This window comes from Seriola dumerili, unplaced genomic scaffold, assembly GCF_002260705.1.
Source record: "Seriola dumerili isolate Sdu_G_001 unplaced genomic scaffold, Sdu_1.0 BDQW01000111.1, whole genome shotgun sequence".
Classification (NCBI taxonomy): Eukaryota; Metazoa; Chordata; class Actinopteri; order Carangiformes; family Carangidae; genus Seriola; species Seriola dumerili.
This window is the reverse complement of record NW_019174366.1, coordinates 444,124-461,897: the sequence shown is the minus strand read 5'-3', so window position 1 is coordinate 461,897 and position 17,774 is coordinate 444,124. Positions and strand designations below refer to the sequence as shown.

At 39.8% G+C, this 17,774-nt stretch overlaps 1 protein-coding gene across 1 annotated transcript in view; it reads left to right on the top strand.

Moving 5' to 3' along the window:
• lrch4 (leucine rich repeats and calponin homology domain containing 4) overlaps positions 1–14,163 on the top strand; it is a 69,130-nt gene extending 54,967 nt beyond the window's left edge. Inside the window, exon 18 of the mRNA XM_022747800.1 lies at positions 13,854–14,163. Within this exon, the coding sequence (XP_022603521.1) occupies positions 13,854–14,003 (150 nt within the window). The 3' untranslated portion in view covers positions 14,004–14,163. The remainder of the gene's footprint in view (positions 1–13,853) is intronic.
• The last annotated feature ends 3,611 nt before the right edge of the window (positions 14,164–17,774 follow it).

Here is a 17,774-nt window from a genome sequence, read left to right as displayed (position 1 = left end):
CCTCTGTTTTTGTTTCTCTTTTGTCTCTGGTGAATCAGCAAAGGCTTTGCTAATTTGGTTAAAGCCTGTAAGCCAATAGTTTTAAAGCTTTGTGAAATCAATGTGTGTGCTTTAAATAACACACACAGGTAAATTAGAAGTAATCAATGTTCAATCGTTCAGAGATAAAAGAACATTGATCATTAAAAAGTTTTCTCCTTTCTTTGGAATGGTAAATAATTGATTGAAGGCCTCTGCTGTTTCTACCACATGCTGTGTTCGGCTTATTGCTCATAGAAGGTCAATGTCTGCAACTAAACACAGAGTGGGATCTGATTACAACGCTTATCGGACTGATGTGAGTTTAAAATATAATATCAATTAAAGCTGCGAGCCCTCACACTGTGAGCCCATGGGGGGGGCAGCAGCCAACAGGTTATATGACATGACTCTCTCACTGAATTTGAAAAATAATTAGTTAAATGTCACTTCCTGTGTCGCCTCATCAATGTAAAACTAAGATTTTTCTTACTACATTTGAGGTGGATTGGGGCAGTTAAGGTTGGGGCAGATTGGACAACGTCGAAATAAAGAAATTTGTAGCCCCGTCATGGCAACAGCGTTTGATGAAAATCAATCTTTACAACAAAGCATAATCAAGGTGTTGAGGCTTTTCTGAGGATAAAACTATAAAACATGTAATTATGTGTTCCCAGTAGGTGGCGCTATGACTATAACTGATTAATGCCCTTTGGATGTCTCCAGGCCTTTGGAGCAGATTTGACCATGTACACTAGAATAACAACAACTTTCTGTTTCATGCAAAACATGTAAAGTAAATGCCACACACGTGCTGTCCTAAGAAAAGTTTTCACTGTTTAGCATCGCAAAGGTCCCTAGATTGTACTGAGCCAAATTGAAGTCAATCTGGTTAATCCTCTAGGAAGAGTTCATAAAAGTAAGACCCCTGTAAATGGCAAAGAATACACAAAAATTTCAAAATAAAATCACAAAATGGCTGATTTCTTAAGAGTGTGGCTCCAAGAGACCTTTTTGTCAGTCTCTGTGATATCAAATTGAAACAGCTACAAGTTTGGTGTAAAATTTGAGATTTAGAAGACATCAAAAATGTGTTTGTAAAAATCTAAAATGGCTGACTTCCTGCCCAGTGAAAAAAAAAAAAGAGCAATTATTCCTCCGAATTCCCAAGCAACTCTATCCCAACATGACCCTTTGGGGGCGCTATGGAGCCCTCTGGACATACCTGAACCCACTTGCAGAAATTTGTAATTTTCATCACATTTAATGCATGAATATATTCTTAAGCTTCAAAAATACATAAATTATAATTAAGATGAAAACAACAGGTTCCTGACACCCTTGGCCCAAATGAGAGACGGATTATTTGGATTCAAGATCCTAAAACCCTAAAAATAGTTTGTAAACAGTTGTCCCCGTAATGGTAAACCAAAACTTTGTACTGAAATTAAAAATAATGAATGAGTGAAGTGGGGTGACCAGCATAAATGAAATATCTTTAAATAATAAATTAATAAAATATAAATTATTATCAATAAAAATGTCAGGTGAAAATTAAAAGAATATGGTCTAAACAATATTTTTAGGCTTTGTTGCTGTTGCTTTGGCCAGAGAGGAACATCATAATATCAGAAATCAACTATACACTGATCTAACTTTACTCCTAAAGCTCGAGTTGGACTGATTCTCTCCAGCTTTAAAGGGACAATATGTAGGAATTGGTCAGCTGTCAAATTCATACTCCAGACAAATAGGGGGTAGCACATTATCAGGAAGTTGGGGCATCTACTCCTCTTGTAAAAAACAAGGAGTTTTTACTGGCCCGGTAAAGAGTAAATGGCTGCCACACAGGTTTATTCTCTGCTAGTTACTACTTCACCCTCTGATGTTGGACTGGACGCCACAGTGACTCACTGTGGCCTCTGGAAGTACATTGTGGTATTACAAGACAGGACAGGCCCGGGCTAGCTGGTTGGCATGCTAACATCAGTAGATATCTCTGCAACACAAAGATGTGTTACTCCTTTTGTTTTTTTTTGAATGTTTTAAACTAAAATACTCATGTTGCCATTTTTAAAAACCCCAAATTTAAAAATTCATTCTGTTGAAATATAGTTTTATAACTCAATTTACTTATTTAACAAAGTGTATAGATCACTGGTTCATTTTGTCCATCTCTCTGCTGTCTCGAGGTCAGAGTGTCCACTTTAAAAACCTCCCCTCCCCTGACTGAAGTTTTTTTATTCACCTGCTGTTCAGATGAAATTTATACTGTTTCAATTCAAATATATATTTTATAAATGAACTGGATAAGTGACACACAGTAACTAATTCACTGGCTTAGACCGAATTATATTCTTAAACATGTTAGCAGAGCAGAAATACTGTTGTGTTTTATATTTATATAATAGTCTTGTATTATTAAGAATCATTTTTGAGTTTATATAAATCTATATGTAAAGTTGTTTTTTCTTCCTGCTGTAAAGAAATTATTAAAAATGAAACTTGGACCAGCTGCTGTTTGTCTGCTTGCTTGCTGTCTTGCTTTTGCTTCATCAGCCAAGAACTGTATATGTGATAAGAGTGTATGCAGCTGCCTGACCAAAAAAAAATCTTCCACTTCCTAGCTTTTATTTTCAGTTGCATCTCCTGGTCTTCAGTGGATGGAGTTACGTGGCCTAAATATGAGATTAGTTATAGTCAAACCACTGTTTTATTTTCATGTCTGATTGCATCACCACAGCATGTCCACACAAGTTAAATTTTCATTTCAAATCAATTTTGATTACATATGATATTCTATATTTCTGTTCTTTTTGCCAAATCCCATCAATCAATCAATCAATCAATCAATGTATTCTACTAACAAGTATTCTCTGCCACAGAGCTTCATTGTTGACTAATGCTGCTGCTAATTCCTCACACTACAGTCCCTGACAAAAGTCTTGTCGCTTGGGTACAAGTTGACCTTAAGTGCCCCTCAAATATATTTGTAATCAATTTTTTTTTTTACAAGAAATGGCTATTTTCAATCCCAACAGCTTTTGAAATAATGTTTTGGTGCCAAACGAAACTGCTGAAAAGCATTCTAACGTTCACAGCTTGGTAAAGCCCACTGAGTCAGTTTTTGCAAAGACAAAAGTCTTGTCGCCTTGTCATATGATGCACCCAATCCTAGATTACAGCCTCACCTGTGATCAATAATTGATCAATCAATTAGTGGGTGTGAATAAAAAGAACCCCAGCACACCAGACCTTCACATCAACTGCAACTTGACCTCTGACAACATGCCTAAGATTCACCCTGAGACCAAAGCGTTGATTATCAAGAGGCTGAAGACCAGATCCACTGCTGAGGTGGCTGACACCTTCAATGTGTCTCAGCATCAAGTACAAAGAATAAGAAAAAGATTTGAAGAGACTGGAGATGTTTTTGACAAGCCCAGGTCCGGCAGACCCCGCAAGACAACTGCTCGGGAGGACCGTTTGTTGGGTTGAAAATCCAAGGCCAGCCCCTTTTCCACTGCAGCAGAGCTCCACCAGGCCTGGTCACCTCAAGTCCCCATGTCAACCAGGACAGTTTGTAGAATTCTGTCTCGAAATGGCTTCCATGGTCGAATCAGTGCCCAGAAACCAGCACTAAACAAAAGGCAATTAAAAAAACGTGTGGCATTTGCCAAGGCCCACAGCCTGCTAAAAGGATGGACGCTGGAAAAGTGGCAGAAGGTGGATTTCTCAGATGAATCTTTGGTTGAATTACATCACAGCCGCTGCAAATATTGCAGGAGACCTACTGGAGCCCGCATGGATCCGAGATTCACCCAGAAAACAGTTAAGTTTGGTGGCGGAAAAATCATGGTCTAGGGTTATATCCAGTATGGGGGTGTGCGAGAGATTTGCAGGGTGGAAGGCAATATCAATAGCCTAAAATATCAAGAAGTATTAGCTACCTCTTACATTCCCAACCATAAAAGGGGTCAAATTTTGCAGCAGGATGGTGCTCCATCGCATACTTCCATCTCTACATCAAAGTTCCTCAAGGCGAAGAAGATCAAGGTGCTCCAGGACTGGCCAGCCCAGTCACCAGACATGAACATCATTGAGCATGTCTGGGGTAGAATGAAAGAGGAAGCATGGAAGACGAAACCAAAGAATCTTGATGAACTCTGGGAGGCATGTAAGACTGCTTTCTTTGCTATTCCTGATGACTTCATCAATAAATTGTATGAATCATTGTCGAACCGCATGGATTCTTCAAGCTCATGCTCATGGAAGTCATACAAGATATTAAATATGGATCTCACAGCACCACTACTTAATTCACTGATGTTATGCAACATATTTTTGTACTTGAAGTAAATTATTTGTTCAATTTTCACATTACTCTTACTCCAAAATCTGACCTTTCTGTGTTCATTCAATGATCAATCTTTCTTCAGTGAAGCAAATTTATTTTAGTATATTAAACATAATTTGGGAGGGTTTTAGCTTTCATATGAGCCATTTCTAAAACCAATGGATTAATTAAAAGTCAGGTTATAAGCTGTTGTTTCTACAAAATGGATAAGTGACAAGACTTTTGTCAGGGACTGTATGGTCTCTCACAAATACACTATTTGCTCCTGTTTTAGGAAATTATAAACCCTTTTTAAAAAGTGAAACTATGTGGCGTTCATTCAGAAAGTATTCAGATCCTTCAATTCTTTCATGTTTTGTCTTATGCTCATCAATCTATACTCAATAACCCACAATGAGCAAAAACAGAAAGTTTTGCAAATGTATTCCAAAGTAAAAACAGAAATCTCACATTGACATAAGTATTCAGACACTTTACTATGACTTGAAGTTTAGCTCAGGTCCTTCATTTCTCTGGATCTCTCTCATGTTTCTACACCTTGACAGGAGTCCACCTATGGTAAACTCAGTTGATATATATATCATGAGATATAGACAGCTGTCTATATAAGGTTTCACAGCTGACGACACAGATCAGCAGAAACCATGAAGAGGAAGGAACTGCTGCAGAGCTCAGAGGCAGGATTGTGCTTCTGCTACATTGAAAATTCCCTAGAAGAATCGTGGTCTCCATCATTATGACATGGATAAGTCTGGAACAACCAGGATCTCTGGAGCTCAGAGTGACCATCAAGTTCTCGGTCACCTCTCTTACTAAGACCTTCTCAAGGAAGAGTCCTGGTTGTTCCAGACTTAAGACTGATGGAGGCCACTGTGCTCTTGGAGAAGGTTCCCAATGATTTGCGACATAACAAAAAACTGAGAGAATTAAAGGGTCTGAAGACTTTCTGAATGCACTGTATTTGTGAGCTGTTTTGTCACCCGTATGTGCGGGGGTGTTTCCTCCACCAACCAGCCAAGTTACTGGACATAAGGTCACACACCTTTCTAAGTTATAGTGTTGAATAATGACCAGAAGTGTTTCTGCAGAACATTATGATGTCACAGTGGCGTTGACCTTTGGCCTTTTGGATGTAAAATGTTATCACTTCATTTTATCCTCATAGACATTTGAGTTCAATTGTGTCATTATTAGTGTTTGTAGAGTAGAGTGCGGTGAACTTGTGAGCAGACATGTGAATCCACTGCCCTCTGTGCTTTAACTTCCTCAGCAGCTCCTGTGTGTTCTCCAAACAGCAGCTTCACTGTCATAAACTCCAGCTGGTTGTGTTGGAGCTGCTCACTGTGTAAAGTGGAGGGCAGAGCCTGTCTGTGACTCAGTGAACTCTGCTGTCTCCTCTTTGCTCTCTGCAGCATGACACTGTGTGTTGTCAGGCTCTGGATTAGCTCCATTTCATGTGTTTTTTCAGGCTTTCAGGCTCACCAGTTAATCAAGTAATCAGCACAGAGTAAGCAGCACTGATTATGGAGATTTAATAATATCTTCGAAACGTTCTGGGAAATGTCAGTGTTTGTGAGTGAGTGAGTTCCTCTGGGGGTCTCAGTGGTCACTGAGGATGATCCAGGGGCCCTTCTGACTGACTCTGAAATTAAAAAGATTCAGAACCACTGCAGCAGACATCAGTCACACAGGAGTGATGAAATACATTAACACACAATGTTAGCTGATCGTAGTGGAGCTTTAGATGATGATTTAAAAAAAATCATTCAATTCTCAAGTCTAAAGGCAAACAAATAGCATTTTACCAGAAAGTTGGGGTGTCCATCAGGGGTATTTATAGGGTTTGAGGAGATTGGGGGCTTAGCCCAGCCCTGTGTAGAGTGATCCGCGGGGATCCTCCCCTGCAAAATCTTTGAAAAAACATACTCTATTCTAATACTTTTTTATACACTCTGGTACCTTATTTACATTCAAAGCACATTTCTTAATCACTGAAAAATTTAAATGTGTACCTCAAAAACTGTTCATCTTTTGCTACAGTCTTTCTCTCTCTCTTTCTGTTCTCTCTCTCCATCATGTGCTGCACTCTCTCTTTCTATTTCCATCATCTGCTTCTGGGGAAACAGTTAAGTGCATTTATTTTAACACTAGTTTATATTAAATTTGAACTTATTTCTGTCACACACACACAGACACACACACACACACACACACACACACACACAGAATTTTCAGATACAATTAATGCCGTGTGTTTTGGTTTTAAACACCTTATAACTACTTGATATATTACCAAGTATTCTGTATTACAAATACATATCATGGCATTTTGTAACAAAGCGAACTGCTTGAAAATTGGTTGAAAATTCAGAGGGTTTTTATGATTTTACTTGCTTGTGGATAGAGTAGAGCACCTGCCTTCATTAGGAGGTGCAGCTTCACTGTTCCAAACCTACAATAAGATGAGTCAATTGTTGCTTTTTTAGTTTGCTTTACGGACATCTGATCAGCCAGAAGGACTCAGCTAAAGGACAATAATTGAATGCTGTTGGATCACACTAGTGTGGCCTGCTAGCTTAACAGTACCTGCAATCAAATCCTCATCATGACTGACTGCAGTGCTGAATATGATTCATATCATAAATAAACAGGCAAATTTAACCATCACTGATAAGTTATTACACAAGCTTAATGCTTACCCTTACTGCTCTTTTTGAAAAATCCAAAAAGATGTATTTGTTTTTTTCCCTTATGTTCTTAGGCCATTTCTCCTTTGGAACTATTCACGCTGTAATTTGAGTCGCTGACACCTGACCGCAATACGTGTTATGTCACTCACTCACTGACCACTGGGTTACAGACCCTGTGACACCCACACATACACACACACAGACCTGACAGAGACCTACTCAGATTTATGTTAATAATTATATCTGGGGCTATACTATACTATACTGGCGACGCCAATGGTGTCCACTCCTATCATAAGAAACCAGGACTGTCACATTCCAGTCTTCCCAGTCAGAGAGACAGGGAGGATGCAGTGGTGGCTAGCATATTAACTTCAGTAGATCTTTGCTACACAATACATAACATCAAAACTGTTCTTTTTTCACATTCTGTTGATAATCTTAGTTCAATCTGGAGAGACTCGGAAATATTTGAACAAGCAAAAACTTTTATTGCCATGTGCAAAACAGGAAAAGTGAGAGGTGAGGGAGTCTTTGGTAATTAGACCCCATTGTGATGCCATCATATTAGAGAGGGGGAAGATGCTGTGTGTAGTGCAGGAAATCTAGACACTAGTGGTGGTTGTGAGGATGAAATGATGAGGACTCGGAAGATCTGAATGTGCTGATGAATGGATTCTGATGAGCTCAACCTAGATGCTGGACATGCAGCCAGGAGATGAAAGGGGAAGAGGACAGTTGCAGCAATCTGCCTGAAATTACAGCTGATAGGAGAGAGAACAGATTTAAAGTTGAACAGCAACAAAATGATTGGCTGATTGAGATCATGGTGAAATATGATAGGTTGTCTCTTTAACTATATTCTTTGTCTAAATCTAAGCTATGATGATGCATCATCCAGGTCATACAGCATCAGAGTGGTCATGTCAGTTTAACTTTGCTGTTGGGACCCTTCATATCTCTTGCTCTCAGTGCATTGATCTTTTCCGATTAGACTGCCACATCACCATTTTTTATTAGCTCAACTAGTTTATCTGTCATAGAGCCCCTATACCACATAGGCATTGTGATGGCATGGGAGGTTTGACTCACAGAATGTCTGGCAGGGGCATCAAGAAGACCACAACACAAAGCGTTTCAAAACAAATCAAATCTTTTACTGAGGTTTTCCCAAAGTTATCAACAAAACAGGACTTTTTGTCACATCAAAACCAGTAACAAATCAACTTAAATGTCTCTCAAAATTAGTTCTCCATCCATCAAATATTTCCTTGAACACATTACCCACTGGTCTGCAGTCAGCGTCCTCCAAACACTTCCCCTCGCTCTGTGTCTCTCTCTGGGCTTTTTGTAGGCTGTGTTCCAGCAGTGAATCAGCCTCAATCCTTCTCAGCTGTGCTAAGTGGGTCATTTCTGCATTCCTTGACTTGTTATGGGGGTTGACTGCAGCCATCAGGTATTTACCCCCCAGGACACACCCTCTCGTGACATCACAGCATGCAGTTACTGCAGGGAGCCATGTTAGTGCTGTGGCTAGCTAAAACTGTGTGCAGATGTTCCTGACCTTTCCTCTAGTGCCACCATGAGATTGACATGTAGTGAAATATCTTTACAGCTATACTGAATGGACTGTCATGACATGTGGTACAGATCCATGTTGCCCAGGCAATCCACTCTGATCCTCTGATTTTTCATAGCACCACCAGCAGGTCAAAACCTCAGTTTGAGTTATACCTGCAAAACTAATGACATTCCCATCAGGCCCTGCTGTAATTTGTGTTAAACACACAGTCTGTAACTTCTTAATCTAGGGTTCTCTCAATCAAAACCATAAGAAAAGACAACATTGGGTGATGTCAGAAGTAGCATGGGATCATGGGAGTTGTTGTCTTCACCACCATTACCGAAAGCTCCTTCTGGTTTGGATTCCTTCAGTGTCAGTGGTTCAAGAAATCAAACCATTAAAAACACTGAATAAAACAGTTTTGATTGTTTCTCTGTTAATTTATGAACCAAACGTTGAGCAGGTTTTTACCAGCAGCTGAATTATCCACAAAGGTGTCCACCTCTCCATTACAAACAAATACAGATCCAAATCAAGGCAAAAATGCTCTAAAAATAACTTTCAAAAAACCAGTAATTTACCAACACTTGTCAGCGGACACATAACGTCAAGTAGTAGCTGGAAACGGAGACTGCTTACCTTTGATTCTTTAATAAAATATGAACCAGATGTTCCAAAGTTTTTACCTGCAGCCGAATAATTCCCAATGAGCTCCTGCTCAGGGAGACCAGGGGATTAAAACAAGTAAAAGAATAAAGCAGTCTCACTTTTTTTTTCAAAAATCTGTGATTTGCAGATGTTCTCCAGTGGACACAGAATAGGAAGTCTCCAGCAGCTGGGAGCTGAGCTGTCTAACATTACTCAGCTTTTTTCTCAGATAATTTCAGATCCAGACGTCCAATGACTACAATCCTTCACCTGGTTCAAATATATGGTGGTGTAGAAAGTGTATGTGGCTTAAAACTAGATAAAAGTCAATGTTGAGCTTCTGGCAGGAAACTACAACACCTACCCATGCATAGGGGATATGATGTCATTGACAGTCGCCCAAATGAGCGTCATCATATTAAAATTACATTTTTCTCTAGGTTTCAGAATAACTGGAAAAATTTGGGAAAATGTAATAACAACAAAAAAAAACACAGACATTTTAATATGGGAAAGTTACATATTATAACTTTAAGTGCTAATTACAGTAGCAAGTGTTAGCATGCAAAACTATGATGATGAACAAGGTAACATTAGCATGTTAGTGTAGGGAGCATGTTGCTGTTCAGCTCAAAGCTAAATGCTAAAGATGAACAGTGTGTTGTAATGATTTCGCAACTTTATAACAACCTCAGTTTCTAAGTTATTATGTGCTTGTTTAACATGAATAAACAGCCACTCAGATAACGGTAAGTGCTGAGTGGTCAAACCTACAGGAGTATCAGATGACCACATGAAGGTTAAATATAGGAGCAGACACAGGTTTAGCTCACTTTTAAAACTCTGTCCAATCTTATGTTTCTGTATATCTTCACTGGACAATGTTATTTCTCACCTGATAAATTCATTTCCATTCCTAATGTCCATTTTTTTTTACATAATAAACTTTTATTTCTATGCCACGAGGAGGTGATTCTAGTTATTACTTACTAGCGATGATCCTGTTGCAGCCAGACTCTGAAGCTTGTCCACTTGCATGAAGCACATTGGTTTGAACTTGTTGTATAACACTTCCGTTGTCACATGACTCAAACTTAACTTAACCACTAGGGTGGGTGGAGAGGATTGTGAACACATCCATAACCCACAAGATAAAATGAACATGGAGGAAGCAGTTGAGCTTTTGATGGATGTGGTAGGACAGACCCACTTGACTATCAGGTCGTCCCTTGGACAAGTTCTGTGATAACTGCACTCTCCTTAATGACTGCTCTAATTTCTTCGAATCACTAGATGTCGCTATGTTTTCTCTCATCAAAGCTTCAACTGTTTTTCTGACCCAATCAGGAGGAAGCCTTGTGGGGCTTCGTCTGCTCAGCCATGAAATGACTTAAGAACAATTACTGAACTCAATTTTCTGAAGACCTGGAAACCTGTTAACTTTATCATAGATTTTTGGTAGATTTAATTTTTAGTTGGAAATTGTTTAACCTGGTTCATCAAATTTAATTCAGCCACTGCATTGCATTGATTTCATAACTACAGTCCACAGATGTTCAAGTTTAAAGAACCCAGTCAGTCACATGTTAGCCTGGATTAGTTAACATGTGTTTGAAGGTACAGCTGAGCGTTTCCATTAAACATCACAACCTTTCTGTTTTATAACATTAGTGAGCGTGTGGTTGTTTTTATTTTGATCTGTCTTGTTGCTTGTTCCAAAGGAAAGTGGAAGTGAATCTGATTTAATGGCTTTCATTTCAGGCCTGGAGGCATCTGACAGGGTGTGTGGATGTTTCTCAGATAACATGCTCTGCTACAGAATGCCACTGAGCAAGTCTTATAAATGTGTTAACCCCTTCACCACCTGGCTGCCCTTTATATTCACACATCAACAACACCTCCATTACATTTCACAGACAGACTGTCGCTCACTTTATCAGTAATCATAAGTTCTGTATGTAACTGTTAAACCTGGAGTTTCCTCTCCTTCAGGGTGAGATGCTACCTGGAGTTGTATCTAAATGCAGTCTGACTCACTGGATGTAGACTGAAGGTGTACTCCTGCCACTGGCCGCCTATTTCAGGCGGTGTTCTCCTTGCTTCCCGCTTCTGATGCCTATTACCATTTTCAAAATTCCCTTTGCTAAGTGGAAACAACAACACCCTCCGAGCTGCAGCCTTCACACTTGCAATCACACAGTCGACAAACATCTTTACTGTTTTTGTGGCGTTTTCTTTGCGGGGAATCAGCTGTTTTAATGATGGTGCTTCCCCATGTGCAAATGTTCCACTAGGGGTGGGCGATACCACAACATTTCTTTTCGATCTGATACGAAGTAATACAGAGCCAGAATCACAGATATTGGTGCTTTTTATTATTAAAAGTGGCTTATGTATCATCATGTAGGGGAGAGCAGTGTCATGATTTATGAGGCATATGCATCATCAAAATGCTAAATCTTAATACATTTGAATAAGCACTAAAGGATTTGTCAAAGGTTAACAAACATTTTAAGGATGTTAGAAATAATACCTGCTACCTGTGAGGCCTGGATTTGACTCCCAACTGAAGCATGTGTGCAGCAAAAAGTGGTTTCATTTATTCAACACTTTGTAAAAAAAGTGCTGCATGAATGACAATACTATTTTCTCAAGGTACTTTTGGTATTTTTGTGAGAGAGACAGGAAAGGGAGAGAGGGGATCACATCCAGAAAACAGCAGGGGCTGGATCCTACCAGGTAAGGAATGAAATTGAACAGCACATGCTCGACCAGGTGAACCAGAGAAGGCGCTCCATTGTTGCTTAAATGTGTCGGAGTGGTGCGATGTGCTGTGCTGCGCATTGGTTCATGTACACACGAAATGAGAAGCAAAGTGTGGGATGAACTGTGGGACATTGTTTGCTCAGACAGTTCCACTGAAATGAGTCCAACATTGAAGAGAGAAACTGAAACTGGTATGGATCGTATTGATGCTAGAATCAATGTTCAAAAACAAGACGTAGAATTGAAAGTATCAATATTTAGTCAGATCTGATATACTATAGTGGCTTTAACAGTCTTGAAATACCCAATTCTATTTCTATTTAATCGACCTAGAGCAAATTTACACCTTACTCATATTCATTATACATGACAACTAAACTGACTGCTGGAGAATTCTAATAATGCAAAATAGAGACACATGTCATTCAACAGGTCAGTGAACCCTGCATGTGCCAGGTATAAAGTAAATGTGGGGAAATTAGCTTTCTTTCCAGGTGCGTACGAGAAGAACAAATAAAACATTCTCCCTCTTACAAATTAAAAGTTGAATTCACAAGAAATTAACCTCAGTTCAGTCAGATGTTTTGCTGCTACAGTGTTATTTGGTCTTGCCTGGTCATTGTGACTAATGTTAGCGAACTGTATGACTCCTTTCCACTTGTGCTACTGTGATGCTACAGTTTTCAGGCTTACAAGCAGCATCCTACAGGGCTGCAGTTCCCCTAATGAACACTAGAATCTGGCTGCAACAGAGAGTCAATCCCCATAGACTCCCATGTTAAAATGTCCAACTTCACAGCAGAAATAAACGTGTTTACAGCCTGGCACAAAAACAGTTTTGGTCTCTATAGCTAATTTCCTCCTCCATGACAACCACACAGGGGGTGAATTTTTAGGGTTTAGGGTGAGCATGCTTGCCACAAACCAACAGTGTCTCGGCCCCACACACACCTCACCTCTTTGTCCATTTTTGGATTAGCTGGGAGTTAGGGGTAGACTCAGACACAGCTAAGATGGTGACAGTGGAGTAGCTCACTCTCAGCCTCAAAACCGCTCTTCAGAAACCTGTGGGTGATGTCATGGAGGCTACATCCATCTTTATTTTCAGTCTATGTCTGCATTGTCACTTTAAGTAGAGAGACTGAGTCAGGACGTGGTTAGCCTAGCTTAGCAAAAAGAATGGACACAGGGCTAGCCTGGCTCTAGCCACACCTCTAATGACTGAGTCCTGACTTCAGTTGTATTTCATCAAACTACCAAAAACTATGACGTGATTTTTTTCTACTAAACCACTTGATGCATGCAGACACTTTGTAATTTACCTAAAAGCATTACAATTACATGTGATGTTATGTCAGTGAAACAATATGACAATAAAAACAAAGGAAATTAAGATGACCGTCCTCTGAGTGCTGATGGTGGTTAAAGGCTAGATTTGAAATTAATTTAACCAGATTAACCAAATTAACCAGACTGAATCTAGTCCAGTGCTTCTGACACCATCAAAAAAGCTCACACTGTTTTAAATGCATTAATTAAAACAAACTGGGGCTCAACATCTGGGATCCTTAACACACTGATGATAATAACAAACAAACAGCCTGTATCTCATTTCTTTAATTTGTACACAGTGTGACGGACCCGGCCCGACCCGGCTCTAAGGCCGTGACAACAGACACAAATGTACGAACAAAAACTTGTTCTGGAACTATTTCACTAAATCATCTTGTTGGAGATGATTATTAAAGCTCTTGAAAGGTGTGTGTATATCACCTGCATCTGCTCACTCCTCTCTCTGTCCCTTTCCCAGGATTCCCTGTGTTCTCCTCAGCTCATTATGGAGGATGAGGGGCTGAGCCGGCTCGCCCAGACTGTACAGGTGTTGGTTGACCTGGCTGACGGCTCCCAGAGGGCCCCCAAACAGGAAACGTCTGGGGCTCCTGGCGTAACACAATGCTAGTTCTACGTAGCCGCATCTGCAAAGATTTAACAGCATCACACCAAAGAGATCCATTTCAGGGCTAGAGTTTGTATTTAAAATGCTTCATATTTGAATTATTCCATTGACTCTTCCAAACATCAGATACATGGTTATGGTTCAAATAAATCTGTGAATGACACCAGAGTCCTCTTGTGTCTTTTTAATGTCTTCCAGTGTATGTCTGTGTATTAGTGCAGAGCTCGAGTTAGGATATGGGTAGCTTAGCTTAGCATAAAGACCGAAAACAGTTTTTTAATCTGTAACTGAATTGTAAAAATGACCATTTGTGTTTTTAGGGAGAGTTACCTAAATGAGCTATTTCTTGACTCGCAATATTGAATCCGTCCACCAACTAGTTCTGCACAGGTTCTTTGGTTGTAGCACAGGTGTCCTGATGTAGTTAGTAACCTCAGGTTTTGGTCTCTGTGTGAGGTCTGATAAATGTCTACAAATGATGTCACTTGAGTCAGTGTCAGTCTGAAAGCTACAAGTTTGAAAAGTAAAAAAACAACCACGGGGGTGTGCAGTGGCGATCCTAGACTCTGGGACTCCAGGCAAAGAACCCTGCCCCTCCATGCAGACTATAGGCAGATGCTACAATCTACGGATGTCCCCTGAATGCCTTAAATGCAGGCAATTGGTACACACCATCAGAGCACAGCACACATCAGTAGGGGCCCCATTTAGGGGGCTTTTGGGACAGCAGAAGTGCACTGTATCTAATCTTTAGGTTTAGGAGGTTTAAGGGGGTTATAATTTGTCAATGCAAAATGTCCCAATATTAGATTATATTATCAATATTAGATATTTATCCCCTAGGGGAAATTCCATGTGTCCATTAGCTCATTGTTGATAATAATACTAATACTAATATTAATACTAATACTAATACTACTACTACTACTACTAATAATAATAATAATAATAAAAACAGCTGATAATAAACAATAATAATTAGATTAGTCCACTTCTTTGGCTGAGGTGTTGTATAGCCTGATGGCAGTGGGAACAAAGGATCTCCTGAACCTCTCTGTTCTGCAGCGCAGTGAGATGAGACGTTTGCTGCAGCTGTAGCTGCCACTCTGTCCTGCCAGAATGGAGAGGATGGTTGGTATTGTCTAAGATGGCCTCCATCTCTCCACAACAGTCCTGAGTGAGTCCAGACTCCTGCCAAGCACAGACCCAGCCTTTTTGACCAGCTTATCCAGTCTCTTTGTGTTCGCACAGCCTCTATTAGGGGTATTAGGGGCCAATAAGGGGTTCCTTTTCCTCTTGGGAGCCTCAAACATTTGCCTGGTTTCTCTCGCGCCTTTGAGTTTACCAAGCCTTTAGCATAACTCAATCTCTGGCAGGAAGTTGCGTTGTGGGTAATGTATGAGCCAGGTTTTAACGAGGAAGAATAATGTGTTGGATAAAAAAGACGATCTCTCTGGTTCTGCATGAGGGAGCTCTGAATGAATCCAGGCAGCTATGCTGATTCTGCTGAGATGCCTCAAGGAGGATCTCATTAATGGGGATTAATGAACATGGATCTTAGGGGTGGCTGTGGCTCAGAAAGTAGAGTTGGTTGTCCACTAATTAGAAGGTTGGTGGTTCAATCCCCGGCTCCTCTAGTCTGTGTGTCAAAGTGTCCTTGGGCAAGATACTGAACCCCACCTTGCCCCTGATTGCTGTTCCATCAGTGTGTGATTGTGATGTATAAATGAGTGAGTGAATGTGGCAAGTATTGTAAAGTGCTTTGAGTGGTCAGTAAGACCAGAAAGGTGCAAGTTCATTTGCCATTTAGTAAATCAACAACATGAAATAAGGAGGAAGGTGGGTTGGTGGAGGCAAACTGCAAATGGTTAGAGCCATTCCAACTAATACAAGTGGCAACACTAAGAGCACACTGACAAGAAAACGACACAACAGCAAAATAAGGAAACGTCAATGAAAAGGTGCCACAATTCTACTTTTAGCAGCATTTAAAATAGCAGGCATTATCAGCAAAGCAAACAAAGAGGCAATCGAGTGACAGGTGATCATCTTTGGACATGGACGTGGTGTGGAGTGAGATTCAGGTTTATTTTGGAAATGCAGGAACCAGCTGTGAAAGAGTCAACCTGTGTCACTGTCAGTGCTGCCAAAGCAGCAAAATGCCTTAATTAGACAGGGTGATGAGCTGAACTGTTAAGCGCCTGTTCCAGTCACCACTGCAGCACTGCAGCACTGAATGGATTCAGTTGTGGGTGTCCTCTTTGGGCACTTATAACAACACTGACAGTAAAGGTTTAATTCATGGCGCGAAACACTCATTTGACCAAAAGGAGTAAACACCTGTTGCAAGGCTGTTGCAAAGTGCTGCTCAGTGTTAAACAAACCTTTCAATGCTTTTTTTTAACACACTCTAGGATTCATGCTGTGAACCAGGTGACTGATAGTTGAACTGGTGGAACCAGCTCATGAGCTGCTTTCCCATTTTAACCTTTAACAAACAGAACCAGCTCTTTTACCGGTGGCTTCACTCAAATGACAAAGAAACACATTTTACTAATTTTACTCTTCTGGCATCAGCCTTGCAGGTAGTTTTTGGATTTATCTCTCAAGGTTTTTGAGATGATTTATAAAAATCTTAAATGAGTTAAAAAGGATATGGACAGAAAGAAATCTGATGAAAATTGATTTACTACACCTCCATATTGCGTTACTGGATTTATGAATCAGGTTTATGAAGGTTCATCCTCCACAGACATCTGATAGACCATTACCACTGGAGAGAGTGAGTTACACTTATTGAAGGAATGTTTAATGATGATGTTACATGTTCATTAGCAAATAATGTCTTTGTATTCAGTTACATTTCATTTCATTTATTCTGGGCATTTAATTTGTGACTTTTTTCTAATCTTAAAACAAACAAACAGACAAAAACTAAGCAATTTATCAGTTAACATCTCAACAACATAAACAACCGCAGGATCCCAGAGTTTACAAAATTTTCTCTAACTGCAAAAACTGCATTAGATATTTGATTCTGGGACTGTGTGGGTTGTAGAGCTGCAGCTCATCTAGTCTATAATATGCCCTCTGGGCAGAGCAGAGGCTACAGTGACTCTGTATTGGAAAGTGGCGAGACTGGCCGGGGTTAGCTGGTTAGCATGCTAACTTTAGTAGAAGAAAATAAGTGACTGAAATAGCAGCATATATATCTTTAAGCATAATGCACAGCTGAGGATATAAAGCCAAAGCCAAAGCATATAATGCCAACAACTCTTTACCTACTACACCATTGGGAGTAAAACAAGAGTCAACACTGGCATTGCTTTCCACCACTGGAAACATAGAATGAGGTTGCAATGTTTCTTCCAGACTGGTGAATAAACAGCTGCTAATGCTAACACATTGCTATGTAGTAATAGCTCCATTAAGAAGAAGTAGTCGTCTAGCAAAATTAATATTTTGGAAGATTAACTACATCAGCAACTTGGATGGGTTCAGAGGGACCTTTGAGAGGCAGGTTCGAAAAGTGTGGATGAGGAGCCCATTTTTATTTTTGCAACTGACAACTTTAAAATATTTAGATCAAGCTTAATTAGTCATTTCTGTTTTCTTATTCATTGTTGTCATTTCAAACTCCCACATTCTTGTCTCAACACTTATTCTTGATTTTAAAAATAATAGAAAATTTTTAAGAACGTTTTATTTGAAAAATAGAATATAATAATAATTATAAATAGTCTTGATACCTACAAATAGTCCTGTAAGCACTAT